Raw genomic sequence first — 26,038 nt, 5'->3', positions numbered from 1 at the left:
AAATCAGCTGTTATTGAAATACAATAAAGCAAAAGCATTTGTAGAACATAGAAACACCACTCTATTAATTTTAAGTAATCAACAATATTCCTTAGCATTATTATTATTTTTTATTGAAATATATAAAATTTAATATATATTATTATTTAAATATCCAAAGCCATTTTGTAGAAAAATTCTTTTAGTCTTTAAAACTTAAGGCAATGTCAACATGTTAAGTATTTTTAAGTGTAGTAACTTATTTGGTATAATTTTAAGTACGGATGAAGGCTAGTTAGTAGAAAGTCCTCAATATACTTTTTGTTTACATATCGTTTCCTCGTAAGTGCCGTCCAGTGATCTTTGCATAGCGTTCTAAGATATTTCATAAGTTTCTTTATATACTTAAAAAAATTTATTATTAGCTTGTATTATATTAAGGGTCTTTAAGAGCCTTTAAGCAAGAATTTCTTCCTTCCTACCCAAAGACTATAGTGAATAGCATATTATGAAATTGTAGTTTAGTTTAGAACTTTTTGAACGAATTTTTATTGAAATTGTATTTTAGCATATTGCCCTATTATTAAAAGCACTTTCTCAATGTTTGATTATAATTATATTCCCTACAATTACTATTAAATCCATTTTTTAGTAATATCTTCTCAAATAAATTATAAAGTATAACCAGATATTGAGAAGTTCTTCCTTATAATTATTTAGTATTTTAGCAACCCCCTGAAATGAACTTTGTATGAAAAGTCAACATCGATTTTACGAAAAGAAAAAATAATTGTGGGAATAATGAATATGAAAGAATACAATGAAAATACATTAAAAGCAAAAATCCAAGAGATTTTAATACAAAAATACCCTAGTCTTTTATTTTAAAACTTGAAAAATTTAAGAACATTCGAAGAAAAAGCATGGAAATATTAAAAATGTTTAAGGGGCATTAATGAATCAATTGGGAGTACAAAATAAGAAAACAAAAATTTAGCAGGCCGGCTATTGAATATTCAAAACCACCGATCTGAGATTTGGTCGACATAGGGAAATATTGTGTTATGGTCCAAAACAGTCGGTATTAGTGTAGATGATGGCAAATTGATAAAAATTGATTATTGATCTAACAAACTCCACGGCGATTAGAGAAAAAGCAGCATCTACCCTTGATATACCCTTCCATATATATATAGGTTTTAAAATATGATGCTTACAAATACTCTCGAAAAAAAACTCCCCCAATGATGGTTGTCCCATCTATCAAAACGAAAAGAATGGCGAAAGACTTCAATGCAAGATAACGAAGCAGACCCTACCAGCCGAACAAGGATAAAATTAAGGAGTACGAGAAAGACACAACTATATAAAACAATAAAACATGAATCGAATTCTGTGGATCTTTAGAGAACACCAATCCAACCTATATAAAGAGGGATGAAGGAACCTAATCAAGCGACTCTGCCGAAACTTTCGATATCCTCCTTAAAACCCACTTCGCGAATTACACGGAGTAGGTAATTGAAGTGCATCGACAACATCAACATCGACTCAAGTTGTATCGCGATCGGCAAGATAATTAGCTAGATAAGGTTATCAGGCCACTTTTCACCTTACAACTCTCCAATAATTTTTACTAAACCATTTGCAAAAGAAAATCTTCAGTTTTTCAGAAAAGTTTTTGTTTACTGAAAAAGTGACAGCAGCAATGACTGCTGTTTCAACAAATATAGTGCTGTTTTAGCAAACATTTCGTACTGCTGTTTTAGCTAACAAAATCTGCTATTTTAAATACAAAAATCTACTAAAATATTGAAATATTTAAAAAAAAAGCTGCTACTACTGAAATAAATAATACTTCGAACAGAAATGTCAGAAGGGAATCTTTACAGTAGGATATCCTGACGACATCGCTGCAGTCATCACAACAAGAGACACTGAAGCTGCAGAGCACAAACTACGACAGGTGATGCTAAGAGCAATAGACTGGCTGGCTTGCCATGCAGAAGACGGAGTTGCTACTCCCAACGACTCTTAATGGATACACTCTACTCTCCAGCGCAGACTCTTAATGGATACATGCAATAGCATCCGCCTCTATGGGAGTGAAATATGGGGAGCGAAATCCCTGCTCCCTGGACGGTGGCTCTTAGGGTCATGTCATCCTACCGGACAGTGGCGGAGCCCGCAGCCCTTGCAATAGCCGCAATGGTTCAATAGACCTAGGAAGGCGACGTAAACAACAGCTGTGTGTTGACAAGCCATGCTTTCTTCCGGAAATACCTGCAAAGAATGGGCAAATGCTTTTCTAGCATCTATGCATTTATGAGGATCCAGAAGTTGAAGACGATGTTGAACCCACATTCCTCCACTGCGAAAGATGGGTCGAAAGACGCAGGGAACTGCAAACAACGATTGGCTGCATAGTCTAGAGGATCATGGAAGAAGAAAGGAAGTGGGAGGCACAAATGAGATACGCCGAACAAGTACTGCACAGGAAGAAGGTGGAACTGGACGCAGTGGGGTAGAGTACGAATGCGTAGTTCTGGTCGCAGACACGATGACGATGATTTGGATAATCACCAAATATGGGGTGCATCTCGAAGTAATGCTAAAACGGTTCCTAGATGAAATTAGTCCCCAGAGGTGGCATAAGGTGGGTTTTTAGCCAGTACCGTTGATAACGAAGTCCGACATAAGGCGAGAGACGTAATCGTCACACGCGTTAAACATTTTCCCATCCTGACCCGCAAAAAAACACAGAAAAAAATTGTGTTTTGATTACATTTTTTACAAAGGGCGTTGAGCTTATGACCACCATCAAATGTATCGAAAGAAAATTACCTATCCACTGTACAAGGGTCTGTACAATATACACATAGACATTGTGGCCATTGGTATTCATTTTGAAAGAGGGTGAAAAATCTTTCGTCAATTTTAGGAGGAGTCTTTGTTTCTGGGGATTAAATTTGTAAGGGTTATGTTGATAAGGGTGAAAGGGAGAAGGGATGTCGGGGAGGAGAGACTTCAGATTTTGCTATAAGTACCGACCCGTCGGTGTTCTTTGGTGGGTGTAGTGGGATGTGTAAGAGTTGTGGACATCGGCAGGTGGATTTGGAGGAGTTACTCTCCAATGGAAGTGCTGGGGAGAATGTGAAGCGCCTGAAGTTGGGGTCTCCCGTTGTGGCTGCGGCCACGAAAGTGGTGTCATTTGGCGATGGCTTGCCATCTGGCAGAGGTGTTAGGAAGTCAGAAGTAAAAAGATGTTATTGGATAACATCTACTCTAGGTTTAGCGCCGACTTTGAGCTCTGCCATAGGTATATGGATACGGTGCTACTACTTCTGAGTAGCAATAGGTAAAATAGGTGCCCCTTGCTTATGCTCAACAGCTTATGCTCTTTTGGTGCGTAATAATGCGAAATCAATTTGTTTCTTATCAGAAACCAAATTTTAAAATATATGTCCACCTCTTGTCTAGACACTAACGCAACTTCTCCGATGTTGCATGAAAATTAACCAGCATTCGCTTGGTCATGAGAATCGCTATTGTGGGCAGTTGCTCAGTATGGTTGACTTTGAATGACGTCAGCGTGTTGAACGAGCGAGAAGTATACCTTTAATGGGCCTTCAGGCATTAGACATTGACTTTACGGCTATGAATAGGGTGACATTAACTGCTTACCAGTTTAGGTAGAGGGTTTGTGACGAATGGGGTACAAGAGACCATATTGCAATTGAGATTGTGGGCACTTTCAAGGATTTAAGGACTTGGGCTACTATTGAATGGTGTAGGTGATGAAAAGATCGAGACATAAACTGGGAATTTGTCTTTAGATGGGTTCAGGGCACTAACTATAGATGACTAAATTGCGAAGATAGACGAATAGATGAGCACGGTGAATGATGTGCAGACTTAAAAGGCTTAACCAAGTAAGGCCATACCTGATCATGTAAAGTTGATTCTTAGATGCGTTAAAGTAAGTTATTTCCCTTGTACCTGAGAATGTGTCCGAGTCCTGGTCCTTCCGAAAGAAAGAGCACTGTGGATGTATGTATCCATGGGTAGAACAGTGTAAGCGATTCGAACACAAAGTATGTTCTTGGCATATTTTTCGATTGATTTCCTCTAATTGCGTAATGTACTCACAAGGTTAGGCGAAATAGGTTATTGGCAACTTTCTATCTGGCGTAATTACTTCTGCTGTAAGTTCTGCATTGTGATTCCTTTTTTCCTAGGTGACCAGCGAGGAACTATTTGTGGTTCAACTGGTAGTAGTCTTTTAAGGCTACCAAGTCCGACCGGAGACTTCAATCCGGTACCACTGGTGTCAGGTGCCCTTAGAAATTAGGTTCCAGTTAGGCCCCAGGGCCGAGCAACTAGGAAGGGCAATTGGGTATAAACCACAGGGTTTATACTTAATTCGCGGGAAGGGTGCAAGCTCGACCTGGAGTTGCGTTTTTAACCGTGTGCCGTGACCCATAGATCGCCAGGTTTAGATAGTGCTCCGCTCCTTACCAAGGAGATGAACACGTCCAAATTTGCGGGATCAAATTGATACTCCTATGTAGGTTACTACATGTGGGAGCGTTGGTAGACGCATTGTATTCACCCTTGGCCTTGGGTTTCGCAGGATTGACCTATGACCTATGATACATGATACGCCAATACATGATACGCACTTCAAACTCTCCAACGCAGTTTTAATCCCCCGACAATGACCCTATTGCAGGTGCATAGGGCACGATTTTCCATCCAGCAAAACACAAGGAGTAATCTTAGGTTTATGCGAAAAACTGCCAAATAATGACCACTCCAGAAATACGAATAAAAAAAGTATTTTTGAAGGCTTAGGTCAAGGCTCCACCAATAGCTTCCTTTCCCACCCAATTGACATTGTGCGGAATATGGACAGTATGGCATTCAGGGGTTCCAGGGTCTTGAAAAATTTTACACCTTTGGGGGTATGCAAGAAATCCGATATACTTTTGATTTTCCCCGTAAATTGCAATTAAGCGTTTTCGGTAACTGAAACATTCTATCCTACCAAGAGGACGAGTGCCACCGCACAGTACATTGTATTTCTTAAAAAAAAAATCCATTTTTGACGGATTAACGCCAGATAACTACAACTTCCAGTACCTGTTTGATTGAAGTCGGATTACCATTACTGTAGGCACTCTCAATGTCAAGAAATGATTCCGTGGCAGCGGGAAAACCTTCGATGTAGCTGAAGAGCTGTTCTGGTAGGCAAGCCTTTGATTTTGCTATTGTCGATACAGGCGACCTTTACGAGTCTCCGCCCTAAGATATATCTCTCTAAAAATGAAAATTTTTTGATTTCAGGTGGTGCCGTTTTCTAGCTTGGGAATTGAAAATGGTCTTAGTTTCCCTCTATCCCAGAGGTATATAAGACATGCGGAGTATATGTCCTTAAGCAGGGAGCCAGTCTATAGGGCAAAACAAATTTAAATTTTGGCCATAAACATTCCGTTAAGGAGCAGATGTAAACATCTCATATACAGCGGTCAAAAAAAGTATTCATCATTAGCAAAATTGATAATAAATTCACTTATTTTGGGTAATTGAAGAAAATTTAAAGTAAACAAATAATGCAGTTTTATGCAATAGTTTATTTTTCGTAATATGTTTTAAAATAAATTCAAAAAATAAATTTAATTAGCGCAAAAAATGCAATTTTATATAATAACACCAAAAACAGAACAAAAAAAGTATTCATCATTGATGTGCTATCATCAAAGTCAAATTCAAATATTATTTGGGAATCCCCCTTTTCTGTTTTATTTAGTAAAGGAGGCTTTGCCCTTGACAGCAAATATTTAATTTCATTGAAAATATAGTTTTTGTCAAAATGGGTCGTAAGCAAAACGAGGTTTCTGATGAGGTAAAAGTTTTGATAATAAAACACCACAGGAATGGTTTAACTCAAAAAACTATCAGTGAAATATTAAATAGACCACGATCTACTATACAATCCATCATCAGAAAGTGGACAGAAACGAAAACTGTTGACAATAAACCAAGATCTGGTCGACCAAAAGCACTTTCAGTTGGAGATGTGCGTTGGCTAGTGCGGCAAGTTCAGAAAACTCCGAAGACAAATGCGACCATTCTTCGTAAAAACACTATGGAATATTTAGGGAAGGAAGTTACTACACAAACAATTCGAAATACACTCAATACCCTTTATAAATAAAATAAACCGAGTGAAAAGGCTAAACTTCGCAAAAATGTATGTAAAACAGCCCGAATCATTTTGGAAAACAGTCATTTTTGCAGACGAGAGCAAGTTTAATCTTTTTGGGTGCGATGGAAAGGTCATAGTGTACAGAAAACCAAATACAGAGCTTGAAGAACGAAACACAGTTGCTACTGTAAAACATGGTGGAGGTGGTTTAATGGTTTGGGGGTGTATGGCGGCTTCAGGAGCGGGAAATCTTGAAAATATTAATGGAGTAATGGATCATAAGTATTACATTGACATTTTAAAGAGGAATTTAAAAGATAGTGCTGTAAAACTTGGGCTTGGTAATAACTTTCAATATTATCAAGATAATGACCCCAAACATTCTGCTTTAAATACCAAGATGTGGATGCTGTATAACTGCCCCAAAGTCATTAAAACTCCTCCTCAAAGTCCCGACTTGAACCCAATTGAACATCTTTGGGAACATCTCGAACGCAAATTGAGAACGCGCAATTTTTCGAGCAAGAGTCAAATGCAACAGGTGATAATGGAGGAATGGACTAATATAGACCAAAATATAACCGCTAAACTAGTCCAATCGATGTCAAACCGTTTAAAAGAAGTTATAAGACGCGGTGGTCGAATAACAAAGTATTAATTTTTTTAAATTATGTTATTTATTTTTTTGTTTTTTTGCAATGATGAATACTTTTTTTGTTTAATTTTTTGTGTTCAGCTGTAAAATGGCCCTTTTTGTTCCAATAAATACTATTTTTTTCTTTAAAAACAATGAAATTGTGTACATATATATCACACAAGCACTACTGCATCATTAGTTTAATATGTTTTTATTCCAATTGTCTTTTGTAGACTTATTAAAAAAAAAACATTGAATGATGAATACTTTTTTTGACCGCTGTATCAATGATGGCTGTCAAGTTTAAGGGACCTTCTTCTGTAGCCGGGTCCGAACAGCGGGCCGCAGTGCGACACCTCTTTGGAGAGAAATTTTTACATGGCATAGTACATCACAAATGTTGCCATCATTAGTGGGGCAAAGCTTGAAATTCCACTGGTGATACATCATCAGAGCCTGGCGATGTAAAGGAGTCAAAACTTTTATCGGATTTTAGACTCAGACACAACTTCCGACGGATGCATATCAATGACAACCTCTTCTGGTGTCACATTGTCCGTTGGAGAGTTTTCCGGGAAATGTGAATCAACGAGTAGTTCTAGTGTTTCTTGACGTGCTATTGTCCATTCATTATCTTACTTTTGTATCCTACCGAAATTAGTTTCGAGGGCAGGATCTTTCGTAGCCTCGAGGCCTAGGATTTATCCTTCACGGTGCTGCAGAATTCCACCCGGGATGTTTTCGGTAGCTTTTGCCCTTGTTTTTTTCCAAGCCTTATAGACGGCCCAGACCACATGATTTGTGGTTTTCGCCATATTGAAGAGTTTTCTGCTACCCTTCCGTAGGTCTACCAGTTCTGGGGTCCACCATGGCGATTGCTGTTTCCCCTTTGGTTTGGGTTTTTCCGCGTTGACCCAGATGTCCTCGTAGCGGTTGCTAACTTGCACCGCGACCACTTCCGTCAATTATCACTGACCAGACACTTCGTTAACTGGATTTTGTAGCCTGATCAGCGACAACCAACTATCTCCACCACGTGGGAGACATCTATAAGCCCTCTTTCTGAGCTAAATATTATCCATTGTGGAATATATTACTCTGTTCTTTGGGATGGTAAGTAACAAGTGAGGTGCCTCAACCTCACAGTGCACAGTGGTCCAAACTGTAAAATTGAAAACTTTTAAGCTTCTGATTTTTTTCCGTCTGTTCATTTTGTCGAAATCACACACTCCTTCGAGCGAGTACACACCGGGCTTAAGCTCTCAGAGAACCCAATTTTTGTCAGTTTTAATAATAATTTAGCATGAAGACTTTTGTAACGATTACTAACATCCACGCTTTGTACAGTCCATATCGGTCCACAAATTTGATTAGTTGCCATATAAACCAATCTTCCGTTATGACCTCAACTTCGCTAGAACACCAAATAGAAGCAACAAAGCTCTTACAAGATTCACAAAAGATGTTTTGAAGTAGAGGACCAACCAGGCAATCAGACTCTCACTCAGATTTTAAAAAACTGGGTGGTTTCATACCCGACCATTGGATCCCGGAAGCCAAAACATTCGTTTGATGCGTATGACGATAACATCTTTCTGCAAAAATTTGAGCCAAGCAGTAACCAGCCTCAAAAAAGAACTGACCACCCAGTTCCGACTGATCCAAAACAGGAAATTGACATTTCACTATACTGCCAACTTAACTGATACATGAAGTAGGGTGTTTGAGGATAGGTGGATAGGCACCATCTTTGAGAAATCCCATTCACCCAATTTCCGATTATTCTATTCCCGGTTCAAACTCTTAGTTACCAACACTCATTAAAACTTTTTGTACATTCTTTGAGACGGTTTTAAGGAAGCTAGACTTTTATTTTTTTAAAAAATTCCATATGTATTTCCATTTCCTTTTGCGTTGACCGGAATAGAGGTTCCAGTAGACCTAGTTTTTCAATCGCCGACAACATAGACATTAAGATAACTGGCATATTTCTATTGGTATGGTAACTGTCATTTCAAATGAATGTGTAATAAATTTGCTAAGGTTGCACATGCGCTTTTAAGTTTTGCATAGCTCATTTAGCAGTTACTAATGAGTTGCCCCAAACTCACATGTACACACACACACACACACACATTCATATCCACATTGAGGAGATTGCAAAATTTTGACAGTTGGATATGTGTGCCATTTGCGCAAAATTGACAGGAAAAAAAGAAGCTCAAATTGTGTGACAATTTTAACAGCGTTCATAAATTTAAATACTCGTTCGCCGACGGCAGCAATGAAAACGACAAAGACGACGATGACAGCCAACTGTGATTACAAATCAAAATTGTCATGAAAAATAGAGTAAAAGCCTCAAGAGAAACACGCCTCAAATGTCATTGAAAGTAAAACACAGAGAGAATGAGCCAAAATAAGCCAACACAAACCCGGCAAGGAAAGGCAAAAGTCGGGTGGTGACGACTGTATAATACCCTACACCTACCCTATAAGTACAAAGTGGGAGCTTTATCTAATGCTGAACCAATTTTGATGGACCGCGGCGGATGTTTTAAGATGGGTTATTAAAACAATCCGTATTTAATGTAGGTCCACGTTAAGTTTACTTATGCAGTCGTCTACATTGTCCACAAAAAACTGCACGTAATGAGCATACATCATATTCTGACTGTGAGCTAGTTGACGAGGCAAGTCGTTCGTATATAATGAAAAAAGAAGTGGACCTATAATCGAGCCTTGGGGAACCCCCTTAGGTACGAAAAAGGGGTTAGATAATATATTCCCTGCGCATACAGACTGCCGTCTATCGCTTAGATACGACATAATCAGACTCGTTGCCGTTGATATGAAGTTAAAAAAATTACGTAGTTTCATGCACAAATTCAGGTGATCAACCAGCTTTGGAGTGATCCAAAAGAACCAGAAAGCCAATTTTGTTCTCATCAATGTCATTTCTGATCGATTCAGCCACTTCAACCAATGCAGTAACGCAACTATGATCAGAACGGAAGCCGGACTGTCTTTCTGACAACAGGCACTCTTGGTGAAGATATACCGACATCTGTCCATGAAGAATTTTCTCTAAAACCTTAGAGAGATAGCATAAGATTGATATCGGCCGATAATCAATGTGGGATTTGGGAATGTGGATAATCTTTGCATGCTTCCACGTATTATAATACACACTGGAGCTCAACATTGAATTATGTAAAGTACGGTAGAAGATATGGAAGTAACATTCGTACAAATCTCGGATCAACTCCGTCCAAGCCAATCATTTGACTTAACACGGAAAAAACTCTCATCAACTTCCTCAGGGCCAACACATCTAAACTCCAAAGGACTACGGTCATCAAAAACGAGAGCCGGCACATCATCATCACTGTAAAATTGCGTGTCCGTTTGTATATCAGGTATGCTTACGAAGGTCCTGTTGAGTTCATCTAGATCCCCATGGTATCGAGTGTTTGACTTGGGTTTAAACACTCCGATGTCTTGTATCACATTCCAATTACTCTTCAAGAGCCCACTAAAATGGAGTATTATCTTGAAGAATAATACTCCAATTTAGCCGCGTTAATAAAACTGTTAACTTTCCTCCTGGCTTCACGGAATTCTTCTTTCAGCACTGGAGACTTGAAACGCTATCAACTAACTAACTAGCCAAGTTCCTATCCCCGATAAGCGCCTTGATTCTTGAATTGAACCATGGCTTTGTTTTGGCCGAAGTCCTTTTAATCCACATTGGAACTGTTGCATCATAGAGACGTAAAATGTTATCCGTCATGAAAGCCGTCTGCTGATCGACAGGTAAAAGTGGTAAAAGGTCGTCTAGGAGAGCATTATACAAAATTTTGAAAGATTTGTCAATAAATGTGCTTGTAGGGGCTCTAGGAGTGAAAATCGGGCAGAAAATATATGTGGGAGCTATATCTAAATTTGAACCGATTTCTTTGAAATTCACCACTAACGCCGAAGACCAATAGAAAGAGCTTCCTGCCAAATTTCAATAGAATCGTTTAGCAAATGAGCACTTTATTGCAATATTTCTCAAAATCGGCGAATGGGAGCTTTATCTAAATCTAAACCGATTTCGACCAAACTTCTCAGATATTGTGGTGGCCGTCGAGCATTGTACAAAATTCTAGAAAGATTGGTCAATAAATGCGCTTGCATTGGCTCTAGGAGTAAAGATCGGGCGATATATATATATATATATATATATATGAGAGCTACATCTAAATTTTGAACCGATTACTTTGAAATTCGCCAGTAACGTCGAAAACCAAGAAGAAATCAAATTTCAATAGAATCGGTTAACAAATGACCACATTATTGCAATATAAGTCAAAATCGGACGAACATGTATGTGGGAGCTATATCCAAATCTGAACCGATTTTTTTTCCTAATTCAATAGGCTTCGTCTCTAGGTCAAAAAAACATGCCTACACCAAATTTGAAGACGATCGGATGGAAATTACGACCTGTAATTTGTACACACGTAACCATGGAAAGACATACGAACAGACGGACATAGCCAAATCGAATCAGAAAGAGATTCTGAGTCGATCGAAATACTCATCAATGGGTCTGGCTCTCTTTCTTCTGCGTGTTACAAACAAATGCACGTTATAATACACTGTACCTCAGTAGTGATGTAGGGTATAAATAGGAGGAATGTATGAATGAATGATGGGCACATATGCCAAGTTGCAGTGGCAACCAAAAAACAAAACAACACAGCCAACAGATGGTTGGCAGGGCGGATCAACCAACTCGCTTTAAGCAAATATGTGTTGGCAAACAACTCATTTCAGAGATGGACGGACAATCATTCAAAAAACAGATGTGCCGATACCTAGGTTCAAAGGCAGCAAAAAATTTACATATTTGAGGTGGCCATTTGTAAATGCAAAAAAAGACTTTAATTAAACAAGTAAAGGCGTGCAAAGTTCGATCGGGCCGAATCTTGGAAACCCACCACCATGGATTCTGCCAAGAAATTATACAAAATAAATTTTGTTGAACGGGCATCATTTTTTTCTACCTACCAAACTTCTGCCAAACCAGCAAAAATTAAAGCTTATAGGAACCGAACAAGGATAGTCGAGAGATTCGTTTATACAGCGGCTATATGATATTATAGGCTGATTTGAACCGTACTTGGCACTGTTATTGGAAGGCATAATCAAATTCAGAACAATATGTGCAAAATGTAAACTAAATCGTATGAAAACTGGGGCTTACAGGGGCAAAAGTTGTCAAATTGGGAGATCGGTTTATATGGGAGCTATACCAATTTATGGACCGATTTGGACCGTACTTCGCACAGCTGTTGGAAGTCATAACTGAAAACTATGTGCACAATTTTAACTAAATCAGAAAAAAAAATTGCGGCTTCCAGAGGCTTAAGATGTCAAATCGAGAGATCGGTTTATATGGTAGCTGTATCAGGTTAAATACCGATTTGTACCGTACTGGGCACAGTTGTTGGAAATCACAACAGAACACATGGAAAATGTCAGCCAAATTGGACAAAAATTGCGGTTTCCAGTGACTCAAGAAGTCCAATCGGAAGAGGAGATTGGTTTATATGGGAGCTACATCAGGTTATAGGCCGATTTAGACCGTCCTCAGCACAGTTGTTGGAAGTCATTACAGAACACTATGTGCAAAATTTTAACTAAATTGGATGAAAATTGCATCTTTTACGGAAAAAGATGTCAAATCGAAAGATCGGTTTATATGGGAGCTTTATCAGGTTATAAACCTATTTAAACCATACTAGGCACAGTTATTGGTAGTCATAACGGAACACTATTTGCAAAATTTAAGCCAAATCGGACAAAATTTTAATTTAACGTAACGTAACGTAACAACCCATCGGCAATCCCAACTCTTGTTAAGGATGATCAGGTATTCACTGACCCTGTATTCACTACTGGCTGAAATGTTTGCAGGAAATTCTTCCTTGCCGTTTAGCAATCAACCACTCCCCGTGATTGATAGTGTATATAGTTCGATGCCTCAGATATTCTTTCGAACACGTGGAGTTAAAAGGGTCCTTGTGGATCTCGACGTTAATAAATATCCGGGTCCGGACGGTATATTAACACTTGTCCTCTGCAAATGTTCTTCGAAGCTTGCTCGTCCACTACGCAACCTTTTCAACCTTGCTTACCGTGCGGGTGTCTTCCCAGTGCGTTGGAAGGTTGCGAACGTCCAGCCCATCCCCAAGCAAGGTAGGTCGAACAACCCTGCGAATTACCGGCCAATTGCGATATGCTCCGCCCTCTCCAAGGTTATGGAGAGTATGGTTGACCATCATCTTTTCAGATACTTAGGGTCCAATGGCCTTCTTAGCAACAGACAGTATGGGTTCCGCTCTACGGGAGACTTAATGGCATTTTTGTCGGAACGATGGACTCGCTCTATCCACCAGTTTAGTGAGAGTAAGGTCGTGGCTCTGGATATCTCCAAGGCATTTGATAGGTTCTCGCACGGTGCACATTTATCAAAGCTTGTCGCTTTTGATGTCGGTAATAACTTCGTTCGGTTTATATCGAGCTTTCTCAGAGATCGCACTATACGAGTTGTTGTAGATGGGTTCGCATCAGATGAGTATACATTGACCACAGGTGTGCCACAAGGCTCTGTCCTTTCCCCTTCCCTTTTTCATATTTTCATTGACGATCTATTGGGTCAGATTTCGAATACAGTCTACTCATTTGCCAATGACAGTAGACTGTGTCATTCATATTCATTCGACCATAGGCCCAGTGCTCAAGAAATTGTGGACAGGAGGCGCATCATAGATGAGACGCTCTCCTAGGATTTGTTGACCATTTCCGAGTGGGGTAGAATGAACAGAGTATACTTTAACACACAGAAGACGCAGTGCTGTTTCTTGTCTCACAAGCGATTCACTGACACACTTCAATCGACGATATCTATCGACGATATTGATATTGAGCAGTCAGATGCTCTCGATGTTCTGGACATGAAGATATAATGTGATGTCCGTTGGTCAAAACACGTATTCGAAGTGTCGAAAGAAGCATTCAACTATTTGGGGTCTCTTAAGCGGTGCAAGAAATATTTCACCTGTTCTGATCTTCTCAATATCTATACTACCTACATCAGGCCTAGGATGAAATATAACTCTCATATATGAGCAGAAGCTCCAAAATCATCCTTGGAGCTACTTGACCGGGTTCAACGGAGAGCGATGGTGTTGATTGGGGACAGTAGGGTATCTAGCTCTATTGCTTCCCTTGAACATCGTCGGAATGTGGGTAGCGTTGTATTACTCTGTCGTTATTTTCATGGCGTGTGTTTCAGGAATATTCGTCTTCTTATCCCTGACGTTAGGATGTTCACCAGGAATACAACACTTGCCAGGAACTCACACCCGGTTGTAATTGATTCGCCAGTCGACCGAAAAATCATCGCCCTAACCATTCGTATGTGGAATCGACTTCCGGCTAATGTCTTTCCCACCGACATGGACGTTCAGAAATTTAAGACTAATATCAATAAACACTACTCCCTCTTTCCCCCCTCCAACCCTTAACTTTCCTAATTGCCAACGCAATGCACTGCATATATAGGGGACAACCCCTGCGTGTTGGTCACATGAAAAAAAATCTAGAGATCTGTTTATATGGGAGCTATATCCGAATCTGAACTGATATAGCCCATTTGCAATCCCCAAAGACCTACAACAACATTAAGTATCTATACAAAATTTCAAGAGTCTAGTTTTACGCGTTTGACCGCTATCGAGATTTCGACAGATGGGCGGACGGACGGGTATGGCTAAGCATAAAATACGTCATACAAAATTTCAGCCAAATCGGATAGGAATTGCGCCTTCTAGAGACCCAAGAAGTCAAGACCCAAGATCGGTTTGTATGGCAGCTATATCAAAACATTGACCGATATGGCCGGTCCGAGTTGCGCTAGGCTCTTCGAAAATTTTCTGCAATTTAGCCCAGATCGGTGTAGATTTGGATATAGCTGTCATATGGACCGATCTCTCGATTTAAGGTTTTTGGCCCATAAAAGGGGCATTCATTGTCCGATTTCGCCGAAATTTGGGACAGTGAATTGTGTTAGGCCCTTCGTCAACTTTCGGCATTTTGGCCCAGATCGGTCCAGATTTGAATATAGCTGCCATATACATCGATCTATCGATTTAAGGTCTTAAGCTCATGAAGGATGCATTTAATATCCGATTTCACCGAAATTTGACAAAGTGACTTATGTTAGGCTTTTCGACATCCATATGGTTCAGATCGGTCTATATTTGGATAGGATTTGAGACAGTGGGTTGTGTTACCTGCCATATAGGTCGATCTATCAATTTAAGGTCTTGGCAGTGACTTATGTTAGTCTTTTTGATATCAGTGTCGTATATGTTTCAGATCGGTCTATTATTGGATATAGCTACCAAAAAGACCAACATTTTGTTCGTTCTACAAAATTTAAAAATGACTTGTACTTATTAGACCATATAATGTCCGTGCCGAATTTGGTCCAAATTGGACCATATTTCGATATAGCTGCTATGGCGACGTAATTTATGCATTTTTCAACGATTTATAACAAAAGATGTTATTCATATTTTTACCAAAGTTCGGCCCGGCCGAACTTAACGCCTTTTTACTTCTTCCATTCCCTTTTAGTCAGAGCCACCCTAATATCCATACTCGATAATTGCGGCAACATGCAATAAATAATAGAGACACATTAAATTAAAGCAACATTTAATGAAGCACAACCATTGCTAATAGCACATTTGCATAAGATTGTGTGATAATTTCATTTGTTTTTCTTTTTTTCTTGTTCCACACATCAAATGGGACTTCTTGCACCCCAGTAAAGTCAGTCAAGCACAAGCAACGATAAAAAAAGATACAAAGAAAACGGCATAGTTTTTATGACAGTTTATAAGAAAAGCCAAAAAAGAGAAGATTATGATCGGCAATAGCAATTTGTCTATGGGGGAATTTTTTCTCTTGGCGCTAACCGCTCAAATTAAGTCATAAAAACGTGAGGAAATTACCAGAGATTTTTTGCACCCTATTTTCGATTAGGTTTTGGGTATAAAAGCAAAGCTCTGTGAAAAATAAGCGTTAATTTAAAATTTAGACAAGTAACAAGAATTATCACAGTGCTAAATATTTCCTATTCATTAAGTACTCACTTTATGTATGGTATATTAGCAGGAACATGATATTTGGCACCAGCATCAAAATCTTTTTCCGAACGCAGCACTGGCGGTTTAATGCCTCCATATTTTTCTCTGAAATTATAAAATCATAAGATTTTTTTAAGTAATAAGTTAAAAATGGAAAGTTTTTTAAACTATGAACTATATATTGTGTAGTAGATGGGAACAGTAGGAATTTATAATGGAGAGATTAATTTAAAATAAGTAAAATCACATTAACGCATTAACGTTGAGTCTCGATTCCTTTATCCAATTTTTATGAAATTTCATATTTTCATTATTTAGAGCATTTTTTTATTGACGTAGTGGTTTATTTACCTTTTATTTGAAAAAATTTTAAAAAAATATTTTTTTAATTATTCAAATGTCCGGAACCGTACCGTCGAGTGACACGAGCCAATCATAGTGGTTTTAGTGTTTCCCAAACGTCCCATTATGGAATAAATTATAGGGAAACTAACTTCTCACAATATCAAATAAGTGCTGCCCGGTTAAAATTTAACCACAATGATAGGGGGACCTCCTGTTTTATGCCGAGTCCGAAACGCGGCATAAAACACCTCTTTGTTGAGAAGTTGTGCATGTCTGAAATACTCACAAATATTGCCAGCAGTTTGTGAGGGAATAACCATCGCTGAAAATGTTTTAAGCAGTTCTCACCGGCGAAATTTAATCCCTGGCGTTTGGGCGCGATAGGCTGGCATGCTAATCTATGCACCACGGTGGCTCCTATATTGGACATCTTATAGGATAGCAGGAGACTATTTAGCAAGGCGTAGAGGGGAACACAGAAAAATGCTTGGATGAAAATCATGAGGACCTCGGCAGATTCAAGAAGGAAACGAGAAGAGCGAAGAGGAGTTTCTGGGCGAAATGTGAAGAATAAAGCATCTAGATTGCTTTCCAAGGATCCTAGCACGCCAAATTCTCTGAGGAGAGAAGTCAGAATTCACACCGAGAACATGACAGAGGCGGTAGAACCACTGATGGGGATACACTTTACAGGCAGCCAGTAAGAGAACGACGACCAGAACATTGTAATGCCCACAAGAGCATAATCCATGAAAGATCTTGTTGTGACATTTTCAAAATTGGCATTTTTTAGTTAAATGTCCGTAGAGACCTCAATCCTTGGGTGGCGCAAAAAGTTGTTTGCATGCAATTAGTTATTACCTGGGGCAATGAAAATAGCTTTGTGTTTTGAGAACTCGAAGGGTTTTCCCAGTTTTTTTGTTAAAAAATGTCAATATTGTACTTCACAGATATCCTATAAAAGTTAACACAACTTAAAACGCATCTGCATTTATTCTTCTAAATAGTACAGTAAGCAAATTTGATTGAGTGATAGGCCAAGTTTCCTGTGTAGAGGCGAAACAATGAAAGAAATACCTTTTTTACGAAAAAATTACAAAAATTTACTTTTTTTATATTTTTTTTTTTTTGTAACTCGCATAACTTTTGACCGAAGAATCGGAGCATATATCGCAACACAAAAATAGTAAATTGTATTAGCATTCCAATTCCTTTAAAAGATTTGAAATCGGTTCAGAAATGTTTTCGCAAGCAGCAAAATAAGATACCAGCCTCTGCGAAAATTTCAACAACAAAAATTTGTTAGTCAAATTTCTTGGACACTATAAATGATATTTCGCACATTTAGACATGTTTTTTGTAGGAACCCCTGGGACGTCTAGGGCTCTCTTTTGCATATAAACTGGATAACGCCTCAGCTATAACCATGAAAAGTTTCATGAAGATATCTCTACCCGTTCCAAAAATGAACTTTTTTCCCCATCCCACTGTGCGATGCTGCAAGCGTCCCTTGGGGTCACTCTGCCATGGCTGGAACGAATTTTCAGGGCAAGCCTGGCATTGTCCTACATACCAAGTGCAAGGATGGAGGTCAAAATGGTATCTATACCCAAAGTGGGAAAAATAAACCATAGTACTGCGAAGGGTTATAGGTCAATCAGTCTATCATCGTCTTTATACACTCCACACCACGAAATATGCGCTTAAGACCCCATAAAGTATATACATTCCTGATCGTCATGAGATCTAGCCATTTCCGTCTGTCCGTCCGTCTGTCGAAAACACGCTAACTTACGAAGAAGTAAAACTAGGCGCCTGAAATTTTGCGTATGTGCTTCTTATTAATGTAGGTCAGTTAGGATTGTAAATGGACCAAATCGGTTCACGTTTAGATATAGCTCCCATATAAACCGATCTCCCAAATATACTTTTTTAACCCTCTAGAGGGCGCAATTCTTATCTGATTTGGATGAAATTTTGCAAGACGAATTTTCCTATGACATCCAACCGATGCATCAAGTATGGTTTCAATCGGCCCTTAACCTGATATAGCTTCCATATAAACCGATCTCCCGAATATATTTCCTGAGCCTTTAGAGGACGCGATTCTTATCCTAGCATATAAAAAACCATGGGGTTTCTTGTTATGACCTCCCATTATCCTTTTTATACCCACCACCATAGGATGAGGGTATATTAATCTAGTCATTCCGTTGGTAACACCTGGAAATTTTCGTCTATGACGTCTGTCGAAATCACAATAAAGGTCGTACGCATAAATCTAGCCGCTTGAAATTTTGCACAGATACATAATATTGACGTAGATTATTGGAGGTTGCAAATGGACCAAATCGGTTCAAATTTAGATATAGCTCCCATATAAACCGATCTCCCGATTTGACTACTTTAGCCGTTACAAGCCGCAAATTTTTGTCCGATTTTGCTGAAATTTTGCATGTAGTATTCTGTTATAACTCCCAACAACTGTGCCATGTACACTCTAAATCGGTCTATAACCTGATATAGCGCACATATAAACCCATCTCCTGATTTAACTTCTTGAGCCCTTACAAGCCCCAATTTTTGTCCGATTTAGCTGAAATGTAAGGTTTAGTTATGACTTTCAACAGTTCGGTCCGAATCGGTTTATAACCTGATATAGCTCCCGATTTGACTTCTGAAGTGGTGGAAAAGGCCCCACATGAAGTAGTATAAGAGGTTGAGATGTCTCTCCAACAGAAAGAGTATACGAGGGCAGCTTTCCTGGAGCTGACAAAAAATCGTTAATCGTAACATTCGATATTTTTTACAATAAATATCGACAGTATCGTTAGGATCGTTAATTTGCCATTACCTATATTTCAAACGAAAATGTGAAGTTAAAATCAGGAGATCGATTTACATAGAAGCAATATTAATGCACGGACCAAATAAAACCAAATTTAATAAAAACAGTTGGAAGTCATGAGAGAAAAGTTTGTACAAAGTTTTAGCATAAAAAGATGAAAATTGCGCCCTCTATAGGCGCAATGTATTTTATGAACATTCAGTGTTCACTTAATTTTGTTAAATTTTGCAAAAAATTTAACTTTATCAATAGTATCGATAGGAAGAAAAGAGGCCACCGTAGCGCAGTCCGCCTATGAGTCTAAACAAATGGGTTCGTATCCTGGCGGAGCCATCACAAAAACAATTTTCAGGGGTGACTTTCCCCTCCTAATCCTTGCAAAATTTTTGTAAGGTACTTGCTATGTAAAAATTTCACTCCGCTGTTAGGACTCTGCTATAAAAAAAGAGACCTCTTATCATTGAACTTAAACTCGAATCGGACCCCACTCATTGATATGTGAGAAGTTGGCCCTTGTTCCTTAATGGAATGTTCATGCTCAAAATTTTTAATTTTCAATTGCGCTAGAGGGCGCAATTATTATCCCATTTGACTGAAATTATGCATGAAATGTTTTTAGTTTGATCATCAACAACTATGCCAAGTACGGTCTAATTCGATTCATAACCTGATATAGGTCCCATATAAACCGATTTCGGATCTTGACTACTTGAGCCACTAGAGGACGCAGTTATTATCCCATTTCAATATTGTACGAAACGTCGGTATGGTTTGAATCGGTTCATAACCTGATATAGCTCCCATATAATCCGATCTCGGTTCTTGACTTCTTGAGCCGCTAGAGGGCGCACTTATTATCCCATTTTGCTCATAGTGTTTTGTTATGACTTCAAACAACTGTGCCAAGTGTGGTCTAAATCGGTCCATAATATTATATAGCTCCTACATAAACCGATCTCCCGGTTTTTCTTGTTGAGCCTCTAGAGGGAGCAATTCTTATCCGATTTGGCAAAATACTTTTTGTATAACCTTAAACATACTATAAGGCGCAACTCTTATTGGATTTGGCTGAAATTTTGCACAATGAATTCCACTTTGGCCTTCAACAGCCATACTAAGTATGGCACTCAAACAGCATAGCAAATCTTATACATTATCCTTTGTTTGCCAATAAAGAGATATCGGCCAAAGAACCTAGCAAATGCGATCAATGGTGGAGGGTATATAAGGTTCGGGCAGGCCGAACTTGCACCCTTTTACTTGTTCGTATTTAGAACAACAAGCCGATTACTGGCTTAATTAATATCCGCACCCAGGTATAGTAATATATTTGACTGTCATATAAGTGCACCATCTTTCAGATAGAGATCTGTGCCATCTTAATCTTGAGAAAGGTCTATCACACCCGAAACTCAGGGTATTTGTGGTCATTATATAGCCTTTCACATAGAGGTCGATTAGATCACAGTGCGTGGCAGAATTCCTGAAAATACTACAGTAGAATACATGAATGTAATCCGGGCTCCTGGACACCAGGCAAACGAATCTGCTGCGAATGACACTTGTATGACATGCAAACCAGTTAAATGACAGTCTCGCATAAGTGCCATCGCTCAAACTACTGAAAATTGTTACTCTAGCAACTCGATGATGATGAGACCAATTACCAATTGGGGAGCAGGTTCCTCTTCGATTTGTGGGAGTGCAGGGCTACTGGGTGCTCCTCGGTGGAATGAAGATATATGAGGGCGTATCGTATATCGTAGGGCGTATCATCATTTTCTTAATGTCTGTCTGTCTGTCTCTTCGTTCCCCTGTCAGTCCGTCCGAGGAAATTAGGAATAAAGCAATTCGTTTGAAATGTTCACTCTAGGTCTGATATAAGGATTCGCATCTTATCTACACTTTTTGTCATTAGGTGTTCTAATGGGCTAAATCTGCCTCCGTTGGCAACATGTCTTGATAGTGGTCAGCAAAACATTCAATTCAAACATAAAGATAAGACTAAGTGCAGAAAATGTTGTCCACAAAAAATTCTAATTGAAGTGATCGTGTACGAAATTCGATTGACGTTTAGTTATACCTTCTATAGGTTACTTTGATTTGACTTCATGAGGACCTAAGGGATGTTCTTTGCGAACAATTCTTTAACACGTTTAATTTGGCTTTCCTCTCTTAAACTTACCTTAGGTTCCAATAATGACAATTCATCATATGCTTATTGGCTCTGCCGCTGAATATATCATAGCGCCAGTTATCCAAGGCCAAGGCGAAAGGCATAAAAGCCAGTTTATCAATGGCCATGGTAAAGAGGTAGTTAATATCATAACTACTCTCATCGACAGATCTCTGCAAGAGGCCCAAGGTTTGAAAGTGGCGTGGAGTACCCACCGAAAGGCCTATGGCATCACCAATGGCTTGATGGAAAGCTAAAGAAAACAAAAGAAAACAAAAAATTAAATACTTTTTCCACAAACCTATGCCCAAACACTCACCTGGATTGGCCCCATTTCGAAAGACCTTGGGCAAATGACGGTATTGCAAGAAATACTGTATATGGGCCATTTCATGATGCACACTAATCAAACTCTTTTGATTGATATCGGTGCAGAGTTTAACTCGAAAATCATGACGATTGCAGAAATCCCAGGCCGAGGGTTCACAAAGGACTCTTCGATTCAAAGGTTGTTCTATTAATGAGTTCTGATAGAATTCAGGACCCACTGCGGACATATTGATGGAAGTGAAAAACTCCTCTGCTAATTGAAACATTATCTGAGGTGTATAGCGCTGCTCTATCATGCGAGGGGTTATGTCAATCAGCTTCTTGCCAGGATAGGGTATGATAATGTCCAAAACATTAGACCAAGATTGGCCAAACATATTGCCCAAAATGTGTGAGGGGATGGGTGCAATGCGATTAACCCTTTCAGGGCCATAGTATTCACGTAGGCGACGTCGCACATAGGCATGTAGAGCCTCATAGAGGGGACGAATTTGTTCCCAGACATTATCGACATCTTGGCGGAAATTGCCAGACTCATAGGCTAAATACCAATATTCACCGCCATTGGTAACATCTGCAAGAAGAAGAGAATGTTCATCATTATCCACATCATTATTTCAACTCTTCAATTTACTTACTATTAACAAAGGCCACTTCATTCATTACATCCACCAATTGCTCATAGCCATCTCTCATTTCTCTGCCCGCCTTGCGATGATATTCCACCCAAGTATGTTGCAATTCTTCCCAATCTCTGGACTTGGCCATGATCTCTTTAAGATCGGGTATATAACGTAAATTACACAAAAATGGCTGCTGATAGGCACAAACAGTGGCTCCGTTGTAAATGTAAAGCATTTCATTGATAAGTCGATTATACTGAAAAATATAAGACATGCATTTATTTCAAAATTGTTAGGAATGTTCATTTTTCTCTCTCTCTCTCTCTCTCTCTCACCCTATCCAGAGACTCTAGAGGCAAGGCATTGGGCCCCACTTCGGACTGCAACATCAGTTGGCGATAGAGACGACGATCAAAAATCAACTCCTTATTGATTTGCCTCGATTGCAGAGCTACCACACGCTGAAATTCCACATATCGCTGTTGAGCATTGAGCTGAAACAGAAAAGTACAAATTATTGTAAAAGTCTATAAAAATCTTGCCTTGAAAGAGAAACAAACAAAAATTGTGAAATTTTATGATCTTCGCACTAACAGGCAAAAAACTTGAAAATTAAAAAAATTGACAGGCCGCGGCCGGGATTCGAACATGAGGACACGGAACAACAGCAAGAGCCGTTGCTGTCATCTAGCGTACAGATGCACAGAATTATGTGCACCATGAAAGTAGTGTAATTTTTGTAGACAAAAAAATTGTAATTACACGAAAACACATGCATTGGGAAAAGTACAGCTAATAGACAGGATTGTCGAGTGTGGTTAATGTGGTATTTGTATCATAGAGGCGTTTTCTCATTAAACACGATAAAAATGCAACATACGGCCCTTGAAGCCGTCACTTCTAATTTGGTTGAAAAGTCTTCTAAACAAAGGCAAAACGCGTCCCATAGTGATTGGTGTGTGTTGCGATCTCTGGCTTTCCATTTGCAAAGAAAATCTTCGAACATTAAGCTCTCTCGAAAGAGAAACAAACAAGAATTGTGAAATTTAATAATATTTGCACTAACAGACAAAAAAAAACTGGAAAATTAACAACTTTTAACAGTTTGTCTTTTGAAAACATCCGTTTAGGAAGGTGTTTTCGATATCTTAAACCGTAGAAGTTATCCTTTGGAAAGAAAATTTTATCGAAATATCTATGATTTTGTAAAGTCATCGACTATATCAAACAAACAAGTGAACATATTTTCAAAAAAATACTGATCGGTTTATCAAATGATCGATGTATCGAATTAAATAAAGTTATCGAAAGCAATTAATGTATCGAAAATAATCGATTTATCAAAAATAATGGATTTATGAATGGATTTTTCGAAAATAATAAATTTATCAAACATAATTGATTTATCGAAAATAATAATTTTATCGAAAATGATAAATTTATCGAATTTATATCGATAAGTTAGAAAAAAAACCAATTTATCGATATTTTGGATATTTGTCATAAAAAAACGAGATTCCGATTTTTAAAAATTAATTCTGTTCAATAATTTTACAAGTTGATTTTACAAAAATTTAATTTTCGATATAAAATTCGATGTTTCTACTTTACAAAAATTCTTGCAAAGATTGCTGTTTAAGTTTTATTAAAATCGATGCTCCGATCAACCAAAAGTCAATTTATCGATTTTACTTAAAAAGTATTTTATAGCACGTTTACATTGTAATGTTTATGATCAGGATTTAACTAAATCCAGAACTAATCGTCCGTTTGGCCAAAATCGAATTTATTTGGGATTTAAAAATAAATCCTACAAAAATGGGACACATTTATTATCTCAATTTGCCAACATTGATGTATCGACTTTACAAAAGTTTATTTATGTATGAAGATTTAGCAAAAATTCTTGCTTCAGCAAAAATCGTTACACGGATTTTACCAAAATCGACTTTTAAATTTTACCAAAATCAAATCGATTGATAAATCATTCATTTTACCAAAATCGGTTTATCACGTCCCTAGAAGTGTTATATAAGTCACAGTTTCAACACAATCTGGCGATAAATCCGCATTTTATGGGATTTAGATCCTAAGTTAGAAGATCGGTCTATATGGCAACTATATCTAAATAAAGTCTAATTGGGATCATATTCCGATCGAATGGCGGGAGGCTAAATACAAGTCGCTGTATCAAATTCCCGCGAAATCGAATAATAAATGCGTCTTTTACGGAATTAAGACACTACGTCGAAAGATCGATCTATATGGCAGCCATATCTATATATCTTCCGATCTGAAACATATTTAAGTTGGATATCAGGAAGCTTAAAATAACCCACTATTTCAAATGTCAGTGAAACAGGGTAATATATAAAGCTTTTATTGGCTTCAGACCCTTTATCGGCAGATCGGCTATATCTAAATATGATCCGTTCTGAACCATATTTGAATCGCAAGTTGGGAGGCTTAAAACAACTCCTCGTTTGAAATTTCAGAGAAATCGGGTAATAAATAAAGCTATTTGAGCTTTAGACTCTTTATCGGCAGATCAGTCTATATGGCAGCTATATCTAAATATAGTCAGGATCTGAAATATATTTGGTCAGATGTCGGGAGGCCTTAAAGTACTCACTCTTTTAAATTTCAGCAAAACCGGATAAAAAAAATAAGCTTTTCGGTCTATATGGCAACTATATCCAAATATAGTCCGATTTGGCCCGTTCACGCACTTAACCAGCGTGCCTCAAAATAACGTATCTGTGCCAAATTTCAGCTCTATATTTCAATTTTTGAAGGCTCTAAGTGATTACAGCAGACGGATGGACAGACACACGGACATCGTTAAATCGTCTTAGAATGTTACGACGATCCGAAATATATATACTTTGTAGGGCCAGAAATTTATATTTCGAGTGTTGCAAATGGAATGACTTAATGAATATAACCCCTATCTTACGTTGGTAGGTATAAAAATAGAATATTTAAAGATTTTAAACAAATCGAATTTGTAATTTAACAAAAAAAAAAACAATTTGTCGATTGTGTAGCAATTTTAATTATCGATTATGTAAAAAAAGTTTATCAGTTACATAAAAAAAGATATATAGATTTAATAAAAAATCTATTTATCGATTACATAAACAATCGATTACATGAACAATCTATTTATCGATTACGAAATAATTTATTTTATTTATTCGACAAAAAATTTAAGATTTCATAGAACGTTGTTTTCCCCTGTTCTTAATGGATATATTATATGAAAACCCACTATAACGATCATACAAAAATCGATATCGATCGTATAATAGTCGATATTGGTTACATATCGCCATAGCGGAGTAACTGGGAATGAGAAAGCAGACGATTTGGCAGTGAAGGCCAAAGAATTGCCTTTCGGGTCGACGCAGTCCGAGTCAAGGGCGTAGGCGACGAATACGCATGCAACCCTGTGGAATAGCGAAACGGTCGGTAGGTTGGCGAAAATCCTATGGGGAGATCCAGATCGTGAGAAAACGAGCCTATTACTGAAACGAAGTAAGAAGGAGGTCAGTATAGCTCTCGGTGTCATAACGGGACACATAGGACTACGAGCTCACTTATGTAAAATCTGTGCGGCAAGTGATAACAAGTGTAGGGCATATGGGAAAGATGATGATACGTTGGAGCATTTCCATTGTCAT

At 38.3% G+C, this 26,038-nt stretch overlaps 1 protein-coding gene across 4 annotated transcripts in view; it reads right to left on the bottom strand.

Moving 5' to 3' along the window:
- Window positions 1-26,038, bottom strand: part of LOC106085086 (angiotensin-converting enzyme) — a 253,968-nt gene that overhangs the window by 213,397 nt on the left and 14,533 nt on the right. For all 4 annotated transcript variants that reach the window (XM_013249120.2, XM_013249118.2, XM_013249119.2 and 1 more), the window contains exons 4-8: window positions 22,691-22,849; window positions 22,371-22,611; window positions 21,722-22,306; window positions 21,412-21,655; window positions 16,040-16,138 (exon numbers count right to left, since the gene is read on the bottom strand). In XM_013249120.2, coding sequence (XP_013104574.2) covers window positions 16,040-16,138; window positions 21,412-21,655; window positions 21,722-22,306; window positions 22,371-22,611; window positions 22,691-22,849 — 1,328 coding nt within the window. The remainder of the gene's footprint in view (window positions 1-16,039; window positions 16,139-21,411; window positions 21,656-21,721; window positions 22,307-22,370; window positions 22,612-22,690; window positions 22,850-26,038) is intronic.

This window comes from Stomoxys calcitrans, chromosome 3, assembly GCF_963082655.1.
Source record: "Stomoxys calcitrans chromosome 3, idStoCalc2.1, whole genome shotgun sequence".
In the NCBI taxonomy this organism is placed as follows: Eukaryota; Metazoa; Arthropoda; class Insecta; order Diptera; family Muscidae; genus Stomoxys; species Stomoxys calcitrans.
Note: the sequence above shows the minus strand (reverse complement) of the source record. Positions and strands in the feature narration are given on the sequence as shown.